This window comes from Mobula birostris, chromosome 11 (genome assembly GCF_030028105.1).
Source record: "Mobula birostris isolate sMobBir1 chromosome 11, sMobBir1.hap1, whole genome shotgun sequence".
Lineage (NCBI taxonomy): Eukaryota > Metazoa > Chordata > Chondrichthyes > Myliobatiformes > Myliobatidae > Mobula > Mobula birostris.
In genome coordinates, this window is record NC_092380.1 from 7,863,914 (window position 1) to 7,884,807 (window position 20,894).

A 20,894-nucleotide genomic window follows, 5' to 3' on the forward strand; every position below is an offset into this window, starting at 1 on the left:
TTGAGTTTCTTCCAGCATTGTGTAGCCTGGGTACATCGATTGATTGTACGTCCGTAAAGTGACGCTAGGCACAGGAGTGTTTGTGCATCAGGTGATAAAGCAGTGGTGGCTGGGTGGAGGTACCTTACTGTTTGGAGACAGTAACTGTTTTCGAGTCTGGTGCCACCGGTGCGGACGCTGTGTAGCCTAACCCAGCGGTCCCCAACCACCGGGCCGCAGATCGGCACCCGGCCGCAAAGCATGTGCTACCGGGCCGCGAGGAAACGATATGATTTGGTGATATGAAATGATATAAGTCAGCTGCACCTTTCCTCATTCCCTGTCACGCGCTGTTGAACTTGAAATAACCTACCAAATCATACCAAATAACACATAAAACCTAAAATAACACTAACATATAGTAAAAGTAGGAATGATATGATAAATACACAGCCTATATAAAGTAGAAATAATGTATGTACAGTGTAGTTTCACTTAACAGAATCGGGAAAATTAAGCCAAAATCGACTTGCAGAAAAAAAATCGGCACGTACACGCATGCGCACGTCACGCATGTGCACATAGGTGCCCGCGCAAGGCTTCATGGTCATGGTAGTCTTTCTCCGGGTAAACACAAGTGTCCCGTATTTGACTGCTACTTTTGTCCCTTATTTGGGAGCGAGAAAGTTGGCAACCTTACTTGAACACCCTCCCCGCCCCCGCTCTGATCGGCCAGTTGGCAAGAATATTGTCAATATTAAACCGGTCCGCGGTGCATGAAAAGGTTGGGGACTCCTGCCCTAACCCCCTGATGGGAGTGAGACAAACAGTCCATGAGCAGGGTGGGTGGGATCCACCATGGTGTTACTGGCCCTTTTCTGGCACTTTTTCTGTATACAGATCCTTGATGGCGGGTAGGCTGGTTCTGGTGATTTGTTGGGCAGTTTTGGCTACGTGTTGTAGAGCCTGTCCACCACAGTGGGACTGCCGTAGCTTGATGGCCTTCTCTGTCGCAAAGAGCAAAGGAAGCTTCTGGGGTTTAGCTGGTCAACAGGATTCACAGCGACTGGTTGAGAAAGTCCCTTGTTCTATGTCTATGTCAATTCTTTACTGCCTTCCCTCTGTTACTCTGCACCCACAGGGTACCCCTTCTCTTACAGATCACTGATCAGAGTTCTGAACTGCTGGATGCCAGCACACTTCCTGATTTCTGCATGCCGGTCTACATGACCAGCAGACGGATGAAGTTTCCTGCCTCAGTGATGTTACCATAAAATATAGGATTAGAGTTAGGGGCATTCGGTCCATCGAGTCTGCTCCCCCATATGATCATGGCTAATTTATTTTCCCTCTCAACTCCATTCTCCTGCCTTCTCTCCGTAACCTTTGGCATTCTGACTAATCAAGAACCTATCAACCTGTGCTTTAAATATACCCAACGACTTGGCCTCCACAGCCCTCTGTGGCAATGAATTCCACAGATTCACCATCCTCTGGCTAAAAAATTCTAAAGGGACATTCTTCTGTTCTAAAGGGACAGGCTTCTGACTGAACTGTGCCCTTTGGTCCTTGACTCTCCCACTAATGGAAACATCCTCGCCATACCCACTCTGTCTACGCCTTTCAATCTTCAGTAGTTTTCAATAAGATCTCCCCCTAATTCTTCTAAACTCCAGCAAGTACAGGTCCAGAGCCATCAATCACTCCTCATATGTTAACCCTTTCACTTCTGGGATTATTCTCATGAACCTCCTCTGGATGTTCTCCAGTGCCAGCATATCCTTTCTTAGATATGTGGCCCAAAACTGCTCACAATACTCTAAATGTAGTCTAAACTATATCGGTTTAGCATTATATCCCAGCTTTTCCAGTCCTCAAAATGAATGCCAACATTGTATTTGCCTCCCTTACCACCAACTCAACCTGCAAGTTAACCTTCCGAGAACTCCCAAGTCCCTTTGCACCTCTGATTTCTGAATGCACTCCTTATTTGGAAAATACTCTACACCACCCACATGGGTACAACAGCTGCTCAAAGTGGATGGTCCAAACAAGAGAAGATCTGCAGATGCTGGAAATCTAAAGCAACAGGAACTCAGCAGGCCAGGCAGCATCTATGGAAAAGAGTAAACAGTCGACGTTTTGGGCCAAGACCCTTCATCAGGATCGTATGAAGAGTCTCGGCCCAAAACGTCGACTGTTTACTCTTTTCCATAGACGCTCCCTGGCCTGCTGAGTTCCTCCAGCATTTTGTGGATGTTCCAAAGCCCAGGAGGACTTGATAGAGATCGAGCTCCGATCGCGCCGTTCTCATTTCCCTACTCGACTGAATGAAGCCCTTCATGAACTGAAGCAAAAGCACCTCATCTTCTGGCTGGGTCGACTACAGCTTTCCAACCTCAACAATGAGTTTAACCGTTTCACATAATAAAGTATTTGTTGCAGCCTTCCGGTATCTGCAGCATTTTTGCAATTTCAAACAATGCTTCTGCCTTTAAGATTTTAATCTTTTGTTTCTTGATTGTTTCTATTACCAGCCTCTTTCAGATGGTCCATCGCTTTTTTTTATCATTCATGGTCTCCTGCTTTCCCACTCTATCCATTCCTTCTCTTCTTCAGCTCTTCTCAGCATCTTAAAACTCATTTTATCACCAACTTTCCCAGTTCTGAGGTGGAAGATCAAAGACCTGATATGTTAACTCGGTTACATTCCCTACAGAAGCTGCCTAATCTGCTGGGACTTACCAACATGTAGTGTTTTTTTAAATTCAGCCGCCCCCATATCTGCCAGATTTTGCTTTTTCCAGAGTAAGTAAAGAGGGACGAGACAAATTAATCTACGTACCAGTGGCGTAAGCCAGTTTCTTGTTCTCTTCACTGAAGTCCTTGCGTTCGTACTTTGCTCGTATCCATTGTTCCCTCAGCACCCTGAAACAGCCAAGGATCAATAATTCTCTCCCTTGATTCCAGAGCTCAGCTGTGCCCCCATTCCCACTGCCTCTGCTACATACAGATATTTATCCTTTCTTACCCTCTCCTCACACAAGTCCAATCTCAAATCTTAACCACATCTTCAGTTTTCTCTTAATCTCCACCCCTCATAAATTCTCCAATCACTGCTCTTGATCTCTGCCCGCCCATAAATTCTCCAATCACTGCTCTCGATCTCCGCCTCCCATAAATTCTCCAATCACTGCTCTTGATCTACACCCGGCATAAATTCACCATTCACTGTTCTCGATCTCCGCGCAGCATGAATTCTCCAATCATTGCCCTTGATCTCCGCCCACCACAAATTTACCAATCATTGTTGCCCCTCACCCTGTCAACCCATCCCATCGGGAATATGGTGACCATCTGAGTTCTCCAGGTTGCCCAGTGTGGGGATCTCAGTGAAGACAAATGAAAGGGGCACAAGAAGAGAAAGTGACCTCGATGTCAGCAATGGAACACACAGACCACCTCTTGCACTATAATCGACACATCTTCAATTGTGCCTTCATTTTCTTTTGTACCAGGGTCTTGCTTTTACTTCTGAGTCTTGTTGGGGGATCTCGGCCCAAAACGCCGCCTCTTCATTCCCCCCCCCACCCCCCGCCGCCCCCACGGATGCCGTCTGACCTGCTGAGTTTCTCCAGTACTTTGAGTGTGTTGCTCTTCAGCGGTCTTTGTATGGGATGGTTTTAGGTGCAACTTATATTGTGTTGTCTGCACGCACAAGATCTTCATTGTACTGAACCACACTGAACGTGTGAATGTCACAATGAAATCAGCTTGACTGTGTTGATGAACGAACAACTCAGACACGTCTCCAAGTCTTTCCCTACCCCAGTTGTGTATGTCACAGCATGTATTTATTGAAATACAGTGCAGAATAAGCCTTTCCGGCCCTTTGAGCCCCACCATCCAGCAACCCCAGATTTAACCCCAGCCTAATCATGGGACAATTTACAATGACCAATTCACCTACCAGCCAGTAAGGATTCAGACTGTGGGAAGAAACTAGACTACCTGGAAAAGCCCCACGCATTTCATGAGGAGAACGTACAGATTCCTTACAGATGACATCGGAATTGAACTCTGAACTCTGACACACAGATCTGTCACAATACCGAGCTAGCCGCTACAATACCACGGTGCCAATAAAATTGACTTGACTCTCCTGATCTACGTACGACTCTGACATATCACTGAGTCTTTCTCTACACCTCCAATTAGTCCCCAATCCAATCAGGATGCACACAGAGGCAGCCCGGGATGGAGCTCTGTACTTACTGGCAGTCCTTGTACGTCGGGATGTAATAGTAGGCAGGAACAAATGCTTCATACTTGTTCTTGGCTGCTTCATTTCCTTGACTGGCCATGTGCTGGAAGGAAAAGAAGCTGTTCGTTACCAGGACAGGGCAAAGGACAAGACGGACTCATGGATCCTTTCAAAATTTTCTCTGGTGGGTTAGGGAGCTGCAGGCACAGACCTCATTAAGAAGACAGGGAGAGGACAGGAACCCAAGATTGTCTTGAGAATCAAATCCAACATTTTAGGAGGTTTACTAAACTGTTGCCTGGGTTTCATCTCCTAAGTTACAGAGAAAGGTTGAACAAGTTGGGTCTTTATTCTTTGGAGCATAGAAGGTTGAGGGGGGACTTGATAGAGGTATTTAAAATTATGAGGGGGATAGATAGAGTTGACATGGATAGGCCTTTTCCATTGAGAATGGGAGAGATTCAAACAAGAGGACATGAGTTGAGAGTTAAAGGGCAAAAGTTTAGGGGTAACATGAGGGGGAACTTCTTTACTCACAGAGTGGTAGCTGTGTGGAACGAGCCTCCAGCAGAAGTGGCTGAGGCAGGTTCGATGTTGTCGTTTAAAGTTAAATTGGATAGATATATGGACAGGAAAGGATTGGAGGGTTATGGACCGAGTGCAGGTCGGTGGTACTAGGTGAGAGTAAGAGTTCGGCACAGACTAGAAGGGCCGAGATGGCCTGTTTCCGTGCTGTAAGTATATGGTTATATGGTTATGGTTATGGTTACTACCTTCAAGCTTCGGTCCAGAACCCTCCATCAACACCTGAGGCACATCTTACAGGGCTGGGATTCCAGAATCACCATCACCAGAATGCCTTGGTAACTGGTCTAACCTTCTTGCTGCTTTAGTAGACAGGAGAACCAAAGATTCCACTGACCCCAGACATTCCCCCTTCTCCCCTCTCCCACTGGGCAGAAGGTACAAAAGCCTGAAAGCACGTACCACCAGGCTCAAGGGTAGCTTCTATCCCACTGTTATCAGACTCTTGATGGTCCTTAGTATGATAAGTTGGACTCTTGACCTCTTTATTCTGTTATTGTTTTACCTTGTTCTACCTCACTACACTGTGCAATGTTTTGATCTATATGAACAGTGTACCAGACTATGCTGGATTAGGGTGCATTATTTTCTAGTATTTTACTTGTAGTTCTAATTCTCCAATATTTGCGTAAATGTTTTAATATATACTGTATGTGTAATTGTTCAGTAAATTTTCCAGTAATTGTAGTATAGATATAGGCATCCGTTAGTCTCGTGAGACCATGGATTTGCGCCTTGGAAGGTTTCCACGGCGCAGGCCTGGGCAAGGTCGTATGGAAGACTGGCAGTTGCCCATGCTGCAAGTCTCCCTTCTCCGCGCCACCGATGTTGTCCAAGGGAAGGGCATTAGGACCCATACAGCTTGGCACCGGTGTCATCGCAGAGCAATGTGTGGTTAAGTGCCTTGCTCAAGGACACACACACTGCCTCAGCTGAGGCTCGAACTAGCGACCTTCAGATCACTAGACTGACACCTTAACCACTTGGCCACGTGCCGACACAATTGTAGCATAGCTGATTCTGTACTTTCTAGAAGCTTCTCAGTTTTTCTGCAGCAGGTGCCACACTCTTTTTTTTGTTCAAAGGAGGTTCATGAAAATGATTCCAGGATTGAACGGCTTGTCACATGAAGAGCATTTGATGGCTGTGGGCCTGTAATCACTAGAATACAGAAAAATGAGGGGTGACCTATCGAATGGTGAAAGGCCCTGACAATGTAGATGTGGAGAGCGTGTTTCCTATGGTAAGAGAGTCGAGGACCAGAGGACACAGCCTCAGAATAGAGGGATGTCTTTTTAGAACGGAGAAGAAGAAGAATTTAATTGGCCAGAGAGTGGTGAATCTGTGGAATTCTTTGCCACAGGCAGCTGTGGAGGCCAAGTCTTTACGAATATTTAAGGCAGAGGTTGATAGTTTCTTGATTGGACAAGGCATGAAGGGATATGGGGAGAAGGCAGGAGATTGGATCTGAGAGGAAAAATAGATCAGCCATGATGAAAAGGTGGAGTAGACTTGATGGGCCAAATGGCCTAATTCTGCTCCTATATGTTATGGTTTTGGCTGTTTCATAGGTTAATTGTTATTACTGGAATGTTGTTAATCTCTAGTCTGAAGATGAGATGACCACAACTTCTTTTTCTTCGTCTTCCTTGTTGGTTCTTTGCTATCGGAACACTTTAATCAAACGGCTGTGACCAACAAGTTCTATGCTTCATTCTTGACTTCTGAAGAACCTCTGGATCAATATCACCAGATCCATCAATCCATCTCGCGCAGAATAAACCAATAATGAACCAAATCCAGTTCCAGCCTGGCAGCCATAAGACATGGGAGGAGAATTAGGCCATTTGGCCCATTGGATTTGTTCCACCATTCGTTCATGGCTGATCTACTATCCCTCTCAATCCCATTCTCCTAACTTCTCCCTCTAATCTTTGTTGCCCTTACTAATCAAGGACCTGTCAACCTCAGTGTTAAATCTACTCGTTAATTTGGCTTTAGCCGTCCTTTGCTTGGAGATCTCCTGCAGATGACGTGATAATGAGCTGATAATCTCTAGAATCACACACAAAATGCTGGTGGAATGCAGCAGGCCGGGCAGCGTCTACAGGAAGAAGTGCAGTCAACGTTTCGGGTCGAGACCCTTCGTCAGGACTTCTTCCTGTAGATGCTGCCTGGCCTGCTGCGTTCCACCAGCATTTTGTGTGCGTTGCTTGAATTTCCAGCGTCTGCAGATTTCCTCATGTTTGTGTGGTAATCTCTAGAGCAGGGCGAATATGGCAGCTCAGTTCAACGGCTCAGCAGAAAGGCAGCACCACTGGCAGTGTGGGGACTCCCACGAAGCGGAACGCCCCTCAGTGCGGCACTGTGTCGGCGGACTGGGCCTCTGAGCTAGAGTCTCCGCAGCAAAACGTGCAACTGAACCTTCTGTCAAGAGCGTTCAACCAAGCTGACACAGAACTTCCTGACAGGAAACTCTGGACTATGATTTCAACAGTGTTCTGCATTAATGTTCTGAAGTTGTACATTTGTTCCTTAAGATTATCATAGCTGGGGAGGTTGGGGTAGTGGGGATAAGCTCCCACTGCCTGTTAAATGTTCGGGGAGGGGGTAGTGGAGATAAGCCCCCACTACCTACTAAATGCTCCCAAAGGCGTGCGTCTCCAATAGCCTCTGACAACCAAATCCAGCTCCAGGCCTTCACGTGTGGTTTAGCTACTAAGCCTGGCAGAACCACTTCTACTGACAGGAGAAGGGGCAAAGGCGGGTTACTGGTGCTTTAAAACCAGTCGCTTCAGGCAGATGGGGCTTGTCAGCCGTGTCATCTAGGAGAGGGAAAACTCTGATTTCAAACCTCTGCTGTCTTGCGGCTATACCCACTCATGGGGAAGGCTTCGGGAGTAAACCCCGAGGGAAAATCGGGAGCTGGAGTCCCCAAGATTGAGCTCAAAGCTGACTGACAGCTCCTGCAATGCCGTTGGTACCAAACTGTACCGGTCTCAGCCATTCCTTTGGGTTTATGAGATTCGCAGAGAGCGTGAGCTTGCTTTCCGTATTGTACTGCCCAGGATTGCGTATTGACTCATAGAGAGCTAGGACACTGACCAACGGAGGGCCTCAGTGTACATTTGTGGCAGGGATTGTCAGAACCTCTGGAACAGGTGTATCAGAGTCCAGCACATGGACATCACGGGCAAGACCAGAATTTATTAACCTTCCAGCGTTACCCCCTGAGAATGGGACAGTGAGCTAGGTTTTTGTCTACTGCAGTCTGTGTGTTGAAGGTGCTCCGACTGTGCTGTTGATGTGGGGGAGGGGGGAAGAACCTGGAGTCTGACCCAGCAACACCAAAAGAAGGTTGGTACATATATCCAAGCACAGACGCAGGCCCTTCAACCCAACTACTGTTTCCTCTGAGCTGCGCAGGTGCACGGCCATGTAGTGACTGAAATGCTCTCGCACACATAGATTTGTTGCTGCACAGCTGGGTTTCTTTTATATGATGTTAATGTTTGAAATTATGTTAATATAATTTTGAAATTATGCCAACATAATTTCTAAATCCATGCTAATACAATTATGAAATACCCTGTAATTAATTGTTCGTGAATATAATCCATACATTTTCTAAATATTAAACGTACCACAACCTTTACTTTGAAACATTTTAGAACTTCAATGTATTTACATTGTCAGTGTTCAAAGTTACAAATTGTAACAATAAACACAGATTGGAAGTCAGTAGCTCATTGGTAATGAACTGCTGGCCCACTGAACGCCGACGCCATCTAGTCAAAACATTTTACTTTTGTCATTGTGCCTGTCAATTGTTTTGACTGCCTGATGTCGTTTACTTGTGTTGTGAGTTGTGGTTTGTGTTCGTCTGACGTGTATATCACCAAAAAAAAGCATTTAAAGTGCGCATAGTTTTCAGGCTGTGTAAAAATATTCTGCTCAGAGCAATGGTTGGTTGGCACAGCTGTAAAAAAAACAGAGGGAATGTTGAGCCTAACTCATCCATACTGACCAAGGTGGTAAATAGGTTTATTATTTTCATGTTTTGCATGTCATCCCTAGAAATGGTTTCATCACATCAGAAGATTGAGGTAGTAGAAGGGAAAATGATAACAGAATGCAGAAATAAAGTGCTACAAGTGACAGGGAAGAAGCAGGAAATAAGGTGCGAGGGCATGACAAGGTCAATTGAGAGAGCGGTGTTCTTATAACAGTGGGATAGAAGCTGTTCTTGAGCCGGATGGCATGTGTTTTCAAGCTTTTGTACCTTCTGCCCGATGGGAGAGGGGAGAAGAGAGAATGTTCAGGGATCGTGGGGGCCGGGGGCAGGGGGTGGTGGTCGTTGCTGGCAAGAACTGAAGACAGAGTCCAAGGAGGGGAGGGAGTCTGGTTTCTGTGATGCGCTGAGATGTGTCCATAACCCGCTGCAGTGTCTCGCGGTCGCAGGCTGAGCAGCTGCCGTACCAAGCCGTAACACATCTGGATAGGAAGCTTTCTGTGGTGCATCTGGAAAGACTGGTGTGCTCCGATGGGACGTGACAAATTTCTTCAGCCTCCTGGGGAAGTAGAGGTGCCGGTGAGCTTTCTTGGCCTTGGCGTCTACCTGGTCACGGTATTGGTGATGTTCACTCCTAGAAACGTGAAGCTGTCCTCCCTTTCAACCTCAGCACCATGGACGTACACAGGAGTGTGTAACCCACTTTGCTCCCCGAAGTCAACGACCAGCTCTTTTACTTACTGTCCATTACACTACATTGTTTAGGGCAGCAATGAAGGTCCTCCATCTCTGGGGGTGTTCAGGGCTTCCTTCGTCATGGCAGCAGCTTCCTCTTGGTTTTCACTACTGTCAGTCATGCAGGACCCGGGTGGAGACTCAGGAATACCGTCACACTCAGATGTAGAAGGATTTTACATCGTTTAACCAGTCAGGGTTGATAGCCCTCAGATGAACCTGGAGGACTGGTGAATCACTCTTAGTCTGACCTCTACCCTTTGACCTGTTTGGCATGGGAGACCTAACCAAGAGCCAAAGCAAAAAGCCCGGACTGCAGACATCATCGCTCTCTGGGTCACTGAGGCTCACTAGCCTCCAAACCTCTTGGAGGAATGTGGTCCTCTTGGAGGAATAGCTCTTTTGTTTTGTCGATATTGAGGGGAAGGTTGTTGTCATGACACTATCCTATTATGGTGGCAAGCGTAGTGGTTAGCGTAATCACTTTACAGTGATAGTTGTAAGATTGGGATTCTAATCTTGCTGCTATCTGTAAGCCGCCTGGGTCTCCTCTGGGTGCTCCAGTTTCCTCACACATTTCGAAGATGTACGAGTTAGGGTGAGTGAGTAGCGGCCAAACTGTATTGGTGTCAGAAGTGTGGTGACACTCGCACACTGCCCAGCACAATCCTTGATGATTTGATTTTTCACTCTCTGTCTGGATGTACAGGTTTCAAACAAAGCTAACCTTCTGACAGGCTGAATCACCTTCTGGTATGGGGGGAAGCGGGGGAAGTGGGTATGGCACAAGATCACAAGAAACTACAGAAAGTTGCAAAATTAGCTCCATCATGGGTACTAGCCTCCGTAGTATCCAAGACATCGTCAAGAAGTGGTGCCTCAGAAAGGCAGCAACCATCATTGAGGACCCCATCACCCAGGACGTGCCCTGTTCTCATTGCTATGATCAGGAAGGAGGTACAGAAGCCTGAAGACACACACTCAATGATTCAGGAACAGCCTCTTCCCCTCTGCCATCTGATTTCCGATGGACATCGAACCCACGAGATTCCCCAAGGTGTTTTCTTGTGCTTGGCCCACAACTCTAAACCTCCCCTTTTCATGCACCTGTACAAATGTAAAAGCAGTTTTATTTTACCTGCCTCGATCACCTCCTCTGGCAGCTCGTTCCATAAACTGACCACTGTCTGCAACACACACTGCCCAGACAGCGTAGCTTTATGTGTGGTGTAGGTAGTGCAGGCAGCTGGAACCTCCTCCCCAGGGTAGAAATATCAAATGCTGGAGGGCAAGGTTTAAAGGTGACAGGGGTAAGGTTTAAAAGGGGGAGTGAATTTTACACTATAATAGGTGTCTGGAACAGGATGGTGAGGTAGCGGTGGAAGCAGATGTGAAATTGATGTTTAAGAGACTTTTAGACAAACACGTAAATGCACAGGAAATGGAGGGATATGGTTTACATGCGGGCAGAACTAAATAGTTTAACGTGACAACCTGCTTGACGCAGACACTGTGGACTGAAGTTCCTGTGTTGTACAACAGAAACAGGCCTTTTGATTGTTTGAGTCTCTGCTCTGCTGCTATTTTTATTTTATTTTATTTAGAGATACTGTACGGTATCACAAGATTCAAGATTCAAACATTCAAAGACTCAGCGTTGCAAAGTACAATTATTACCCAAGAATTTGTCCTGGCTTGAAACGTCAACTGTTTAACTCTTTTCCATAGATGCTGCCTAGCCTGCTGAGTTCCTCCAGCATTTTGAGTGTGTTACTTTGATTTCCAGCGTCTGCAGATTTTCTCTCATTTAGATTAGTTTAGATTCAACTTTATTGTCATTGTGCCGAGTACAGATACAAAGCCAATGAAATGCAGTTAGCATCTGACCAGAAATACAGAGAATAGTGTTATTTACAAAATAACTGTGAATAAAAAGTAAGTGCTACAGCACACAAATATAAAAGTACTGAGACTGTACAATATGGGTGCAATACTGCTTAGCGCTGTGATGTGAGGTTCAGCAGGGTCACAGCCTCAGGGAAGAAGCTCTTCCTGTGCCTGCTGGTGCGGGAGCGGAGGCTCCTGTAGCGCCTACCGGATGGGAGGAGAGTAAAAGGTCCATGGTTAGGGAGAGATGCATCCCTGATAATGCTTTTCGCCCTGCCCAGGCAGCGTTTATGGCAGATGTTCTCAATGGTGGGCAATTTATGCAGTATTGTTGTTCCCCTCTGTGCCTTGTGGCGCATCGGGCAGCAACCTTACTGTTTCTTTAGCACTTGTCTGTTTTTTACGAGGTCAAGTTGCCGGTTCGAAGCTCAACCCAGCACGGATGGAAAACGTGCAAGGAGCCGGCCGGATTCGAACTCTAGACCACATGCCTCAAAGTCCGGGGTGTTTGCCACTACACCAGCGGCTGGCTATATACAGTATATGACCCTGAGATTCTGCCTCCCACAGACAGCTACAAAAAAAAGAAAACTATGGAACCCATTCAAAGAAAAACATTAACCCTCCCCCTCCCAACGGGCAACTTGAAACACTGACAATGTAAATACATCAATGTTTTAAAATATTTCAAAGTAAAGGCTGTGGTATGTTTAATTTTTAGATATTTATGGATTATATTCATTAACATATAATTATATGAACATAGATTTCAAAATTATATTAGCATAATTTGAAAGTTATATTAATATTATATAAAAGAAAATTCCAGCTGCATGGCAATATAGGCTATGTGTGTGGGAGCATTTCAGCCACTCTGCGGCCACACACCCACGCAGCTTAGAGGGAACAGTGCTTAGAAGTGCAATCAAAGAAAACAGAGGAAGACAGGAAGGTCCTCCACTTCCTCCATTCAACTTCGATAATCCTCAAGAAGCTCAACAGCGCTTGGTGGTTGATAGGGTAGCAATGCCCAATGACTGAAGTCTGAGGCATCTATTTCCAAACCTGTGACCTCTGCCACTGGGAAGGGCAAGAGGTGCTGGAGGATGGAGACACCACTGACTACACAATCCCCTCCATTCTGTCCTGGAAACATTCCTGTTCCTTTGATGGCTGGGCATCTAAATTCTAGAATTCCCTCCCCAATTTCATACTGTGGGAGCAAGTTCACCAGAAGGACTGCAGTGGTTTGAGAAGGATCTCACCACCACCACCACCTTTCTAAAGGTTATTAGGGATGTGTAATAAATGCTGGTCTTCGCTGTGAAGCCCACACCCTATAAATGAGCACACAGGGGGCTTCAAAAATGGGAGGCAACGGAGATTTTTTCCCCCTTTGTGTGAACATTATCCTGCTATCTCTTACCTGAATTTGGGAATCATTCCAAGGGTCCAGGAGGAGTGATTTGATGACGCTAACATCCGGAATGTTCCGATGGATCCCCGAACAGTTGAGGCAAATGAAGATTCCGAGCGTGGTCGAAGCCCATTCAGGTTCTGTGGAAGAGAATCAACATGAGCTGACAGAACAAACTGGAAGCCAGCGGGGGCAAACTCTGGAGACCCCTCTCCCCTTGGATGTACCAGACCTGAATCAGCCAAACTTCCCAGTGGTGGGCTCTTGTGAACTTTGAGTTACTTGTTACCTAGAGCAGTGGTTCTCAAACTTTTTCTGCCTGTGGGTCACTTGTGACTTTCCGTTAACTCTGTGGCCCCCACCCTACATAGTCTCTGTTAGTTAGCTGTTAAGTGGTTTTTGGTCAAATGATTCTGAGGGTTGTATATGGTAACATAGATGCACTTTGATAATAAATTTACTTTGAACTTTGTACTAATTTATGGATTGTGCACTTTTTCAGATGTATGGTTTTTATATTCTATGTTTTTCACCCATTCCTTTCTGTTTTGTTGTGTGAAGGAAGGGGGTTTGGGGGAGTTGATGATCTTGTTGTGTTTTTTGTGAGGAGGGGGTTTGCAGATCACTGTTCTTGTTGCGTTCTGTTAGTTTTCTTGTGAAGGGGGGTTTAGGGGTTGATGTTCTTGATACATTTTCTGCGAGGGGAAGGGGTTTGGGGCTTGAAAATCATGTTGGCGGTGTTCTTTTTTTTGTGGGGAGGAGGGTGGGTTTGATGTTTTTCTTTAAACAACCTCCATGGCTTTTCTTTGTTTTGTGGCTATCTGGAGAAGGCAAATCTCAGCGTTGTAAACTGCATATATACTTTGATAACAAATGAATCTTTGAACCCTTATTGTTCTTATATACAATCAATTTTTATGTTATATGTATTTTTATATGTTAAATATAATGTTTCACGTGTATATGAAAAACAAAACTACTTCAAAGCTCTTATTACAAAACGCACGGGTCAGTGGAAGGCAAACAAAACCAGCTTCCTGCTGCATAGTTGTTGACTGACTTTGCTGGAGAGAGTCCTGCCCCATCTGCAGTTTGTGACTGGGGGGTGGTCAATGTGGAGCGGGGTTCAACGGACTGTCCAGCAGAATGTCAACAGTGATTGTGTGTGTGGTCAAGAGGGAGCGACAGATAACGATTGACGTGCCATACCACTACACTCCCCCCCACCTCCCACCCCTCCCACACCCAGACACACACACACACACACAGCTAAGCTGCTTTGTTGCCTCATTTGCATAATCTTGCATATTTTCGTATTTCATTCAGTTAAATTATGTTAATTTCTTTTTTATTTATATATTTGAGTAATATTTCATTAGAACGGTAAACTCATCAAAGCCCATTCAGAAGTTCCTGCTGCCTCTAGTTTGTGGTTTTTTAACTTGTGGGCCCTATGAAATCTGGCATGGCCCCCTGGGGAGCTGTACGACCCACGCTGAGAACCACCGATCTAGAGTTGGGGAGGCGAGATGGCACGTTGGCGTCCTCAACTCCCCATCCAGCTTACACCCATTGTCTGAAAACCAAGTCAAGTCTGGCCAAGTGATGTCACCATGAAATGGGTGCGGTCGTGTACTTGTGGCCAATGTGCCTCGTGATGGATTAACCACAGTCTTGAACCAAGACAAGAGGGTAAGGATCAGATTCTGGGCTGAAGTCTATCGTGAGGCAAGTTTGGAGATTTACTCTGCATCTAACCTCCTGTGGCCTTTGTACCTCAAGAACACAAAGAAGAGGAGAAGGCCATTCTGCCCCTCAGGCCTGGCCTTCCCTCCAGTGTAATTGCTGATGTGCCCTAGGCCTTAACTCCTCCTCTGTGCCAGTTCCCAATAGCCCTCAGTCCCCCAGACTTCCAAAATTTAGTTTTGTGGTTTTTTTATTGATACGTGTATCAAGATACAGTGAAAAGTTTGTCTTGCTTACTGTTCATACAGATCAGATCATTACACAGTTTATGGAGCTAGAATAAGGTAAAATTATAACAAAGCAGGAGGAAAATAAAGATTACCTTTATTTGTCAGATGCACATTCAAACATACGGTGAAATGTGCTAATGTGAGGATTGTGCCGGAAACCCCGCAATTGACACTAACATAGCATGCCCACAACTCACTAACCTTAGCGCGAAGCGACCATGCCCCAAATGGGAAGGTCACACGAGGCAGAAGGGAAGGGGTTGAGGGCTCGAGGTAGCCCCACCATCCTGGGCTGCCGATAGGCAAAGGGTGGTCTAGAATTTGGATTAGTTCTTCAGATCGCGCCCCATTTTCGGGTGTGGCACCGCACACTGTCGAAGGGCAAAGAGACGCAGTAGGCTGTCCCATGGAGCTGGGCATTGAGCAGTCCCTCAGATGCCTCCTCCCCCTGGTGGCAGGAGAGGACGCGGTGGAGACTAAGAGTGAGCAGGAGTGCTGTGAACCCTGAAATGGACTAGATGGGGGGGGGGGGGCGGAGGACCTGTACCCAAGAAATACAGTCGCTGTCCTGGGAGTGTGTGATGGGACAGTGTAGAGGGAGCTTCACTCTGTATCTAACCTGTTCTGTCTCTGCCCTGGGAGTGTGTGACGGGACAGTGTAGAGGGAGCTTCACTCTGTATCTAACCTGTTCTGTCTCTGCCCTGGGAGTGTGTGACGGGACAGTGTAGAGGGAGCTTCACTCTGTATCTAACCCATGCTGTCCCTGTCCTGGCAGTGTGTGATGGGACAGGGTAGAGGGAGCTTCACTCTGTATCTAACCTGTTCTGTCTGTGCCCTGAGAGTGTGTGATGGGACAGTGTAGAGGGAGTTTCACTCTGTATCTAACCTGTTCTGTCTCTGCCCTGGGAGTGTGAGATTGGACAGAATAGAATGGGGGTTCCCAATCTTTTTTATGCCATGGACCCCTATCATTAACCAAGGCGTCCAAAGAAACACAGAAAACCTACAGCACAATACAGGGCCTTCAGCCCACAATGCTGTGGCGAACATGTACTTACTTTAGAAATTACCCTAGGGTTACCCATAGCTCTGTATTTTTCTAAGCTCCATGTACCTATCCAGAAGTCTCTTAAAAGACCCTATTGTATCCGCCTCCACCACCGTTGCCGGCAGCCCATTCCACGCACTCACCACTCTCTGCGTTAAAAAACTTACCCCTGACATCTCCTCTGTACCTACTTCCAAGCACCTTAAAACTGTGCCCTCTCATGCTAGTTATTTCAGCCCTGGGAAAAAGCCTCTGACTATCCACACGATGAATACCCCTCATCATTTTATACACTTCTATCAGGTCACCTCTCATCCTCCGCCGCTCCAAGGAGAAAAAGCCAAGTTCACTCACCCTGTTCTCATAAGGCATGCTCCCCAATCCAGGCAACATCCTTGTAAATCTCCCCTGCACCCTTTCTATAGTTTCCACATACTTCCTGTAGTGAGGTTCCCTAACCCCGTCCCTAAGGAGCTGCAGCTCGACGCACCTGCGCAGATGCAGGGACCCCAGGGTGGAACCCCTGGTATAGAAGGAGTTTCACTATCTATGTCACCCATACTGTCCCTGTGGAGGGAGTTTTACTCTGTATCTGACCCACAGTGTCCCTGCTCTTGGAAAGTCTGACGTGATCCCAAGAGCATTTTTAAAATTTTAAATTTATTTAGAAATATAACACAGAATAAACCCTTCCAGCCCTTCAAGCCACACTGTCCAGCAACCCCTGACCGCCCCGGTTTAACCCTGGCGCAATCGCAGGACAAGTTACAATGACCAATTTACCCACTAACACAGAGTAAAGCTCACTCTGCACTGTCCCGCCACACACTCCCAGAGCCGTGACAGCACGTGTTCGATACAGAGTGGATTTTCCCTCTACACTGTCCCATCACACACTCCAGGATCAAGGAGGGTATTGATTAAACATGGAGTGAAGCTCCCTCTACCCTTTGAACTATGGGAGGAAACGGGAGGACTCAGAGAAAACGACGGGGAGGTTGTACAAGACTTCTTACAGAGGATGCCGGGATTGAACTCTGAATTCCGAAGCCCCAAGCTGTGATAGCGTAGCACAAAACGCTACGATATCATGGAACCTTCCACCACTTTGCTACTTTAATAATATCAAACACCATACTACGCTCTTCATTTTCTAATGCTGAAAACACTGTGAAACAGTCTCAATCTTCTTGCGGTCTAACAAGTAGCCAACAGTCAGGGTTGGAGCTTTAGCTGCCTGGACGCCTTGATCCAGTGAAGAATGAGCCCCAGCAGCGTGTAGAGGGTGGGGCATCTCCGTCGGAACCAGGCCAAGTCCGGGCAGGTTGGAACCCAGTCATTAGCCACTGCGGGCACGAAAGGCAGGCGGACAAAAGCAGGGCAGCGCAAGCCTAAATCTGAGCAGAGGAATGTTCAAAAGCACCTGGCACTCAATAAGTATTTGCTGCCTCTGGGCTGCACATTGACACACCCAACAGTATTTATATTTAAAAACGCTCGGATTCTTATAGCCCCGGGCACCTGCGATGTAGTACATCCCACCAAATACTTCTGGAGTGACTGTTGCAATGCAGGGAATGCATTTGCCTGTCTGTGCACAGCAACATCCACGGTCGACCGTGATGGACGGATGGGGTGCGGGGGGCCCTCACTCAGTCACAATTGTTTCAGACAGGGACAAACTGTGGCTCCTGCTCTCTGTTGCCCCAGAAGGCTGCACTAAAACAACTAATATCAAACATCTAAGTCAGTAATAACAAATACAATTCCAATTCTAAATAATCTCTTCTGTTCGCACATGATCCAAACCCCTCCAGTCTATAATACTGTAAGACATGGGAGCAGAATTTGGCTATTCGGCCCATTGAATCTGCTCTGTCATTTCATCATGGCTGATTTATTATCCCTCTCAATCCCATTCTCCTGCCTTCTCCCCGTAATCTTTGGCACCCTGACTAATCAAAAACCTATCAACCTCTGCTTCAAATGCACTCAGTGCCTTGGCCTCCACTGCTATCTGGGGCAATGAATTCCACAGATTCATCACCCCCGGCTCAAGAAATTCCCTCCATCTCTGGAGGCTGTTTGCTCTGGTCCTAGACTCCCATTGCTGTAAAAATCGTCTCCACATCCACTCTATTTAGACCTCCCAATATCCAGTAGGGTTCAGGAGTCTACCTAAAAGTTCCTTAATCTCACTATGTTGGATAGGTATGCTACATTGGTGACACTTGTGTGCTGCCCCTAGCACATCCTCGAACTGTGTTAGTCACTGACACACATTTCACTGTACAATATGCTTCACGGTGCCTTCTGTAAATATTAGATTTATTTTTCTGCTTTGAATGCCTGCGAGCAAATGAATCTCAGAGTAATATATGGTGACATATGCAAGGTTCAAAGCTTCATTTATTATAAGAGTATGTATGCAGTATACAACTCTGAGATTCACCTTCTCCAGATAGCCATGAAACAAAGAAAACTATTGAAGACATTCAAAGAAAAACATCAACTTAGTACTTTGATATGTAGTTTGAACTATGAATATCCCCTGGTAGGCTGTTCAAGCACGTACCTCTTTCTTTGTAAAAAAATTGCCCCGCACATGTCCCTTAAACTTTCCTCCTACTACAATGATATATCCCCACTATTCAACATTTCCGCGCTTTTTACTCTGTTATGCCTCTCTTAATTTTATGAGCCTCTTAACGGATCTTAATACAGCTGTCAGCTTTCTGTAGTGGGACGTAATCTGCAAGAGTGCATTGGGTCATAACCAATTTAGAACATGGTAAGCATTCTTTCCTGTTTGTGCTAGAAATGGGCAGTTCTGATGTATGGCCATCCAACTGTAACGCTATTTGGTATTTCCCCCTCTGCAGATACTGCCTGATTTGCTGAGCAGATCCAGCAATCCTCTTTGAATTTAATTTAATTTAATTCACTTATTGCAAAGTCATAGTCAAAGCAAAATTTATTATCGAAATGTGTATCAAAGTTCAAAGTAAACTCTATTATCAAAGTTCATATGTATCGCCGTATATCATTTTCCTGCGGGCATACTTAATAAATCTATAGAATAGTAACTATAACAGGATCAATGAAAGATCAACCAGAGTGCAGAAGACAACAAACTGTGCAAATGCAAATATAAATAAATAGCAATAAAGAACGAGAACCTGAGATAATGAGATAAAGACCTTCAATTGGGTCATTCAGTCAAGATGGCGCCTGCGTACAAAGCTTCTTCAGGTAACATCTCCTAGATAGTTCATGAAACCATATATTTCACTTCTTCTATGTCTTTTACGTTTTTTTTTGCCTTGGATGTGATTCTGGGACTGTTGGAGCCTGTGATTTACCGTTTGGAATCGCTTGGGTGTTCGAGCGTTCTGTAGTCTCCCACAGGATTCTGCGAGACAGAGACGGCATACACAAACCTCGTGGCGAGAAGCCTGCAGGACGGGGCTCAAGCTTCTGCTCGGCTCACTGATTAAAGTGACGAGGGAGATTGAAACGGCAGGGCGAGTGTGGAGGGTGAGCGCCGGCTGCCTGTCTCTTGATGGCTCTGCTACGGAGAGGGAAAGTTCTGCCGCTGGGCCCGAAGTGTGTTGTCCAGGTTTTCTGCATTTTGGATGTGGACTTGGACTGTAGACTTTTTTTTTCAGCCTTATAGTTTTTATATTCTGTGTTTTTCACCCAATTTTTCCAGTTTTTTTTGTGCAGGAGGAGGGGTTTGGGGTTTGATGTGCCTGTTCTGCTTTGTTTGCTTTTTTGTGTGGGAGGAGGGATTTGGAGGTTGATATGCCTGTTCTGTTTTTGGTCATTTTTTGTGTGGGGAGGGGACATTTTGGGGGGGGGGGGTTGAAGATCATGCTGCCTTTCCTTTCTTTCTTGGTTTCATGGCTATCCGGAGAAGAATTTTGAGTTGTACACTTTGATAATAAGTAAACCTTTGAAGAGTCCTTAAAGTGAGATCATTGGTTGTGGGAACATCTCAATAGATGGGCAAGTGAGTGAAGTTATCCCCATTTGTTCAAGAGCCTGATGGTTCAGGGGTAATAACTGTTCTTGAACCTGGTGGTGCGAGTCCTGTGGCTCCTGTACCTTCTACCTGATGGCAGCAGTGAGAAGAGAGTTTGGCCTGGGTGGTGGGGATCGCTGATGATGGATGTGTTACCATATATTATGTTGAGATTCATTTTCTCATAGGTATTTACTGGAAAATAAAGAAATACTATAGGATTTATGAAAAACTATACATAGACAAAGACGGACAAACAACCAATGTGCAAAAGAAGACAAATTGTGTAAATAAAAAGAATACTGAAAACATGAGCTATAAAATGTCCTTGAAAGTGAGTCTGTAGGTTGTGTCGTGTATTTAATATTCCAGTAGATTTGAATAATATATATATATATATATACATACACACACACGCACGCACGTATATATATATATATATACACACACACACACACATATATATATATATATATATATACATATACACATATTCATTAGTGGTTATATGTGTGAATACGTGAATTGCATATGTTATCACACCACCATGTGATACTTGTGTGTCCTACTTAAAGTAAACACAAAGTTAGACCCACTTTCCCAGACTCCTGTGCCTTCCTTTGAATTAATTGAATGCTTCGAAGTTACAAAACATGAGAGGTTGTGGAATCAGTTCAGTGTTGTGGTGAATGAAGTTATGGAGCCTGATGGTTAGAGGGCAATAACTGTTCCTGAACCTGGTGGTGTGGAACCCAATGCTCCTGTACGTCCTGCCCAATGGCAGTAGGGAGAGGAGAGTATAGACTGGACATTGGGGCTGCTTGATGATGGGTGCATTGGCGGTGCTCCTTGCTCAATGATGGACTTTGCTGGGACGGGACAAACTCAGTCTACTGCTCCCTGTAGAGCATGTCCATTCCTGGGAATTGGCATTTCTATAGGGGGCCCATGATGTAACCAGTCAGG

General features: G+C 45.7%; 1 protein-coding gene across 1 annotated transcript in view; it reads right to left on the reverse strand.

The window, feature by feature from the left end:
• Window positions 1-20,894, reverse strand: part of LOC140204792 (arf-GAP with dual PH domain-containing protein 1) — a 103,191-nt gene that overhangs the window by 60,996 nt on the left and 21,301 nt on the right. The window contains exons 2-4 of the mRNA XM_072271592.1: window positions 12,889-13,019; window positions 4,255-4,346; window positions 2,825-2,907 (exon numbers count right to left, since the gene is read on the reverse strand). Of these exons, the coding sequence (XP_072127693.1) occupies window positions 2,825-2,907; window positions 4,255-4,346; window positions 12,889-13,019 (306 nt within the window). The remainder of the gene's footprint in view (window positions 1-2,824; window positions 2,908-4,254; window positions 4,347-12,888; window positions 13,020-20,894) is intronic.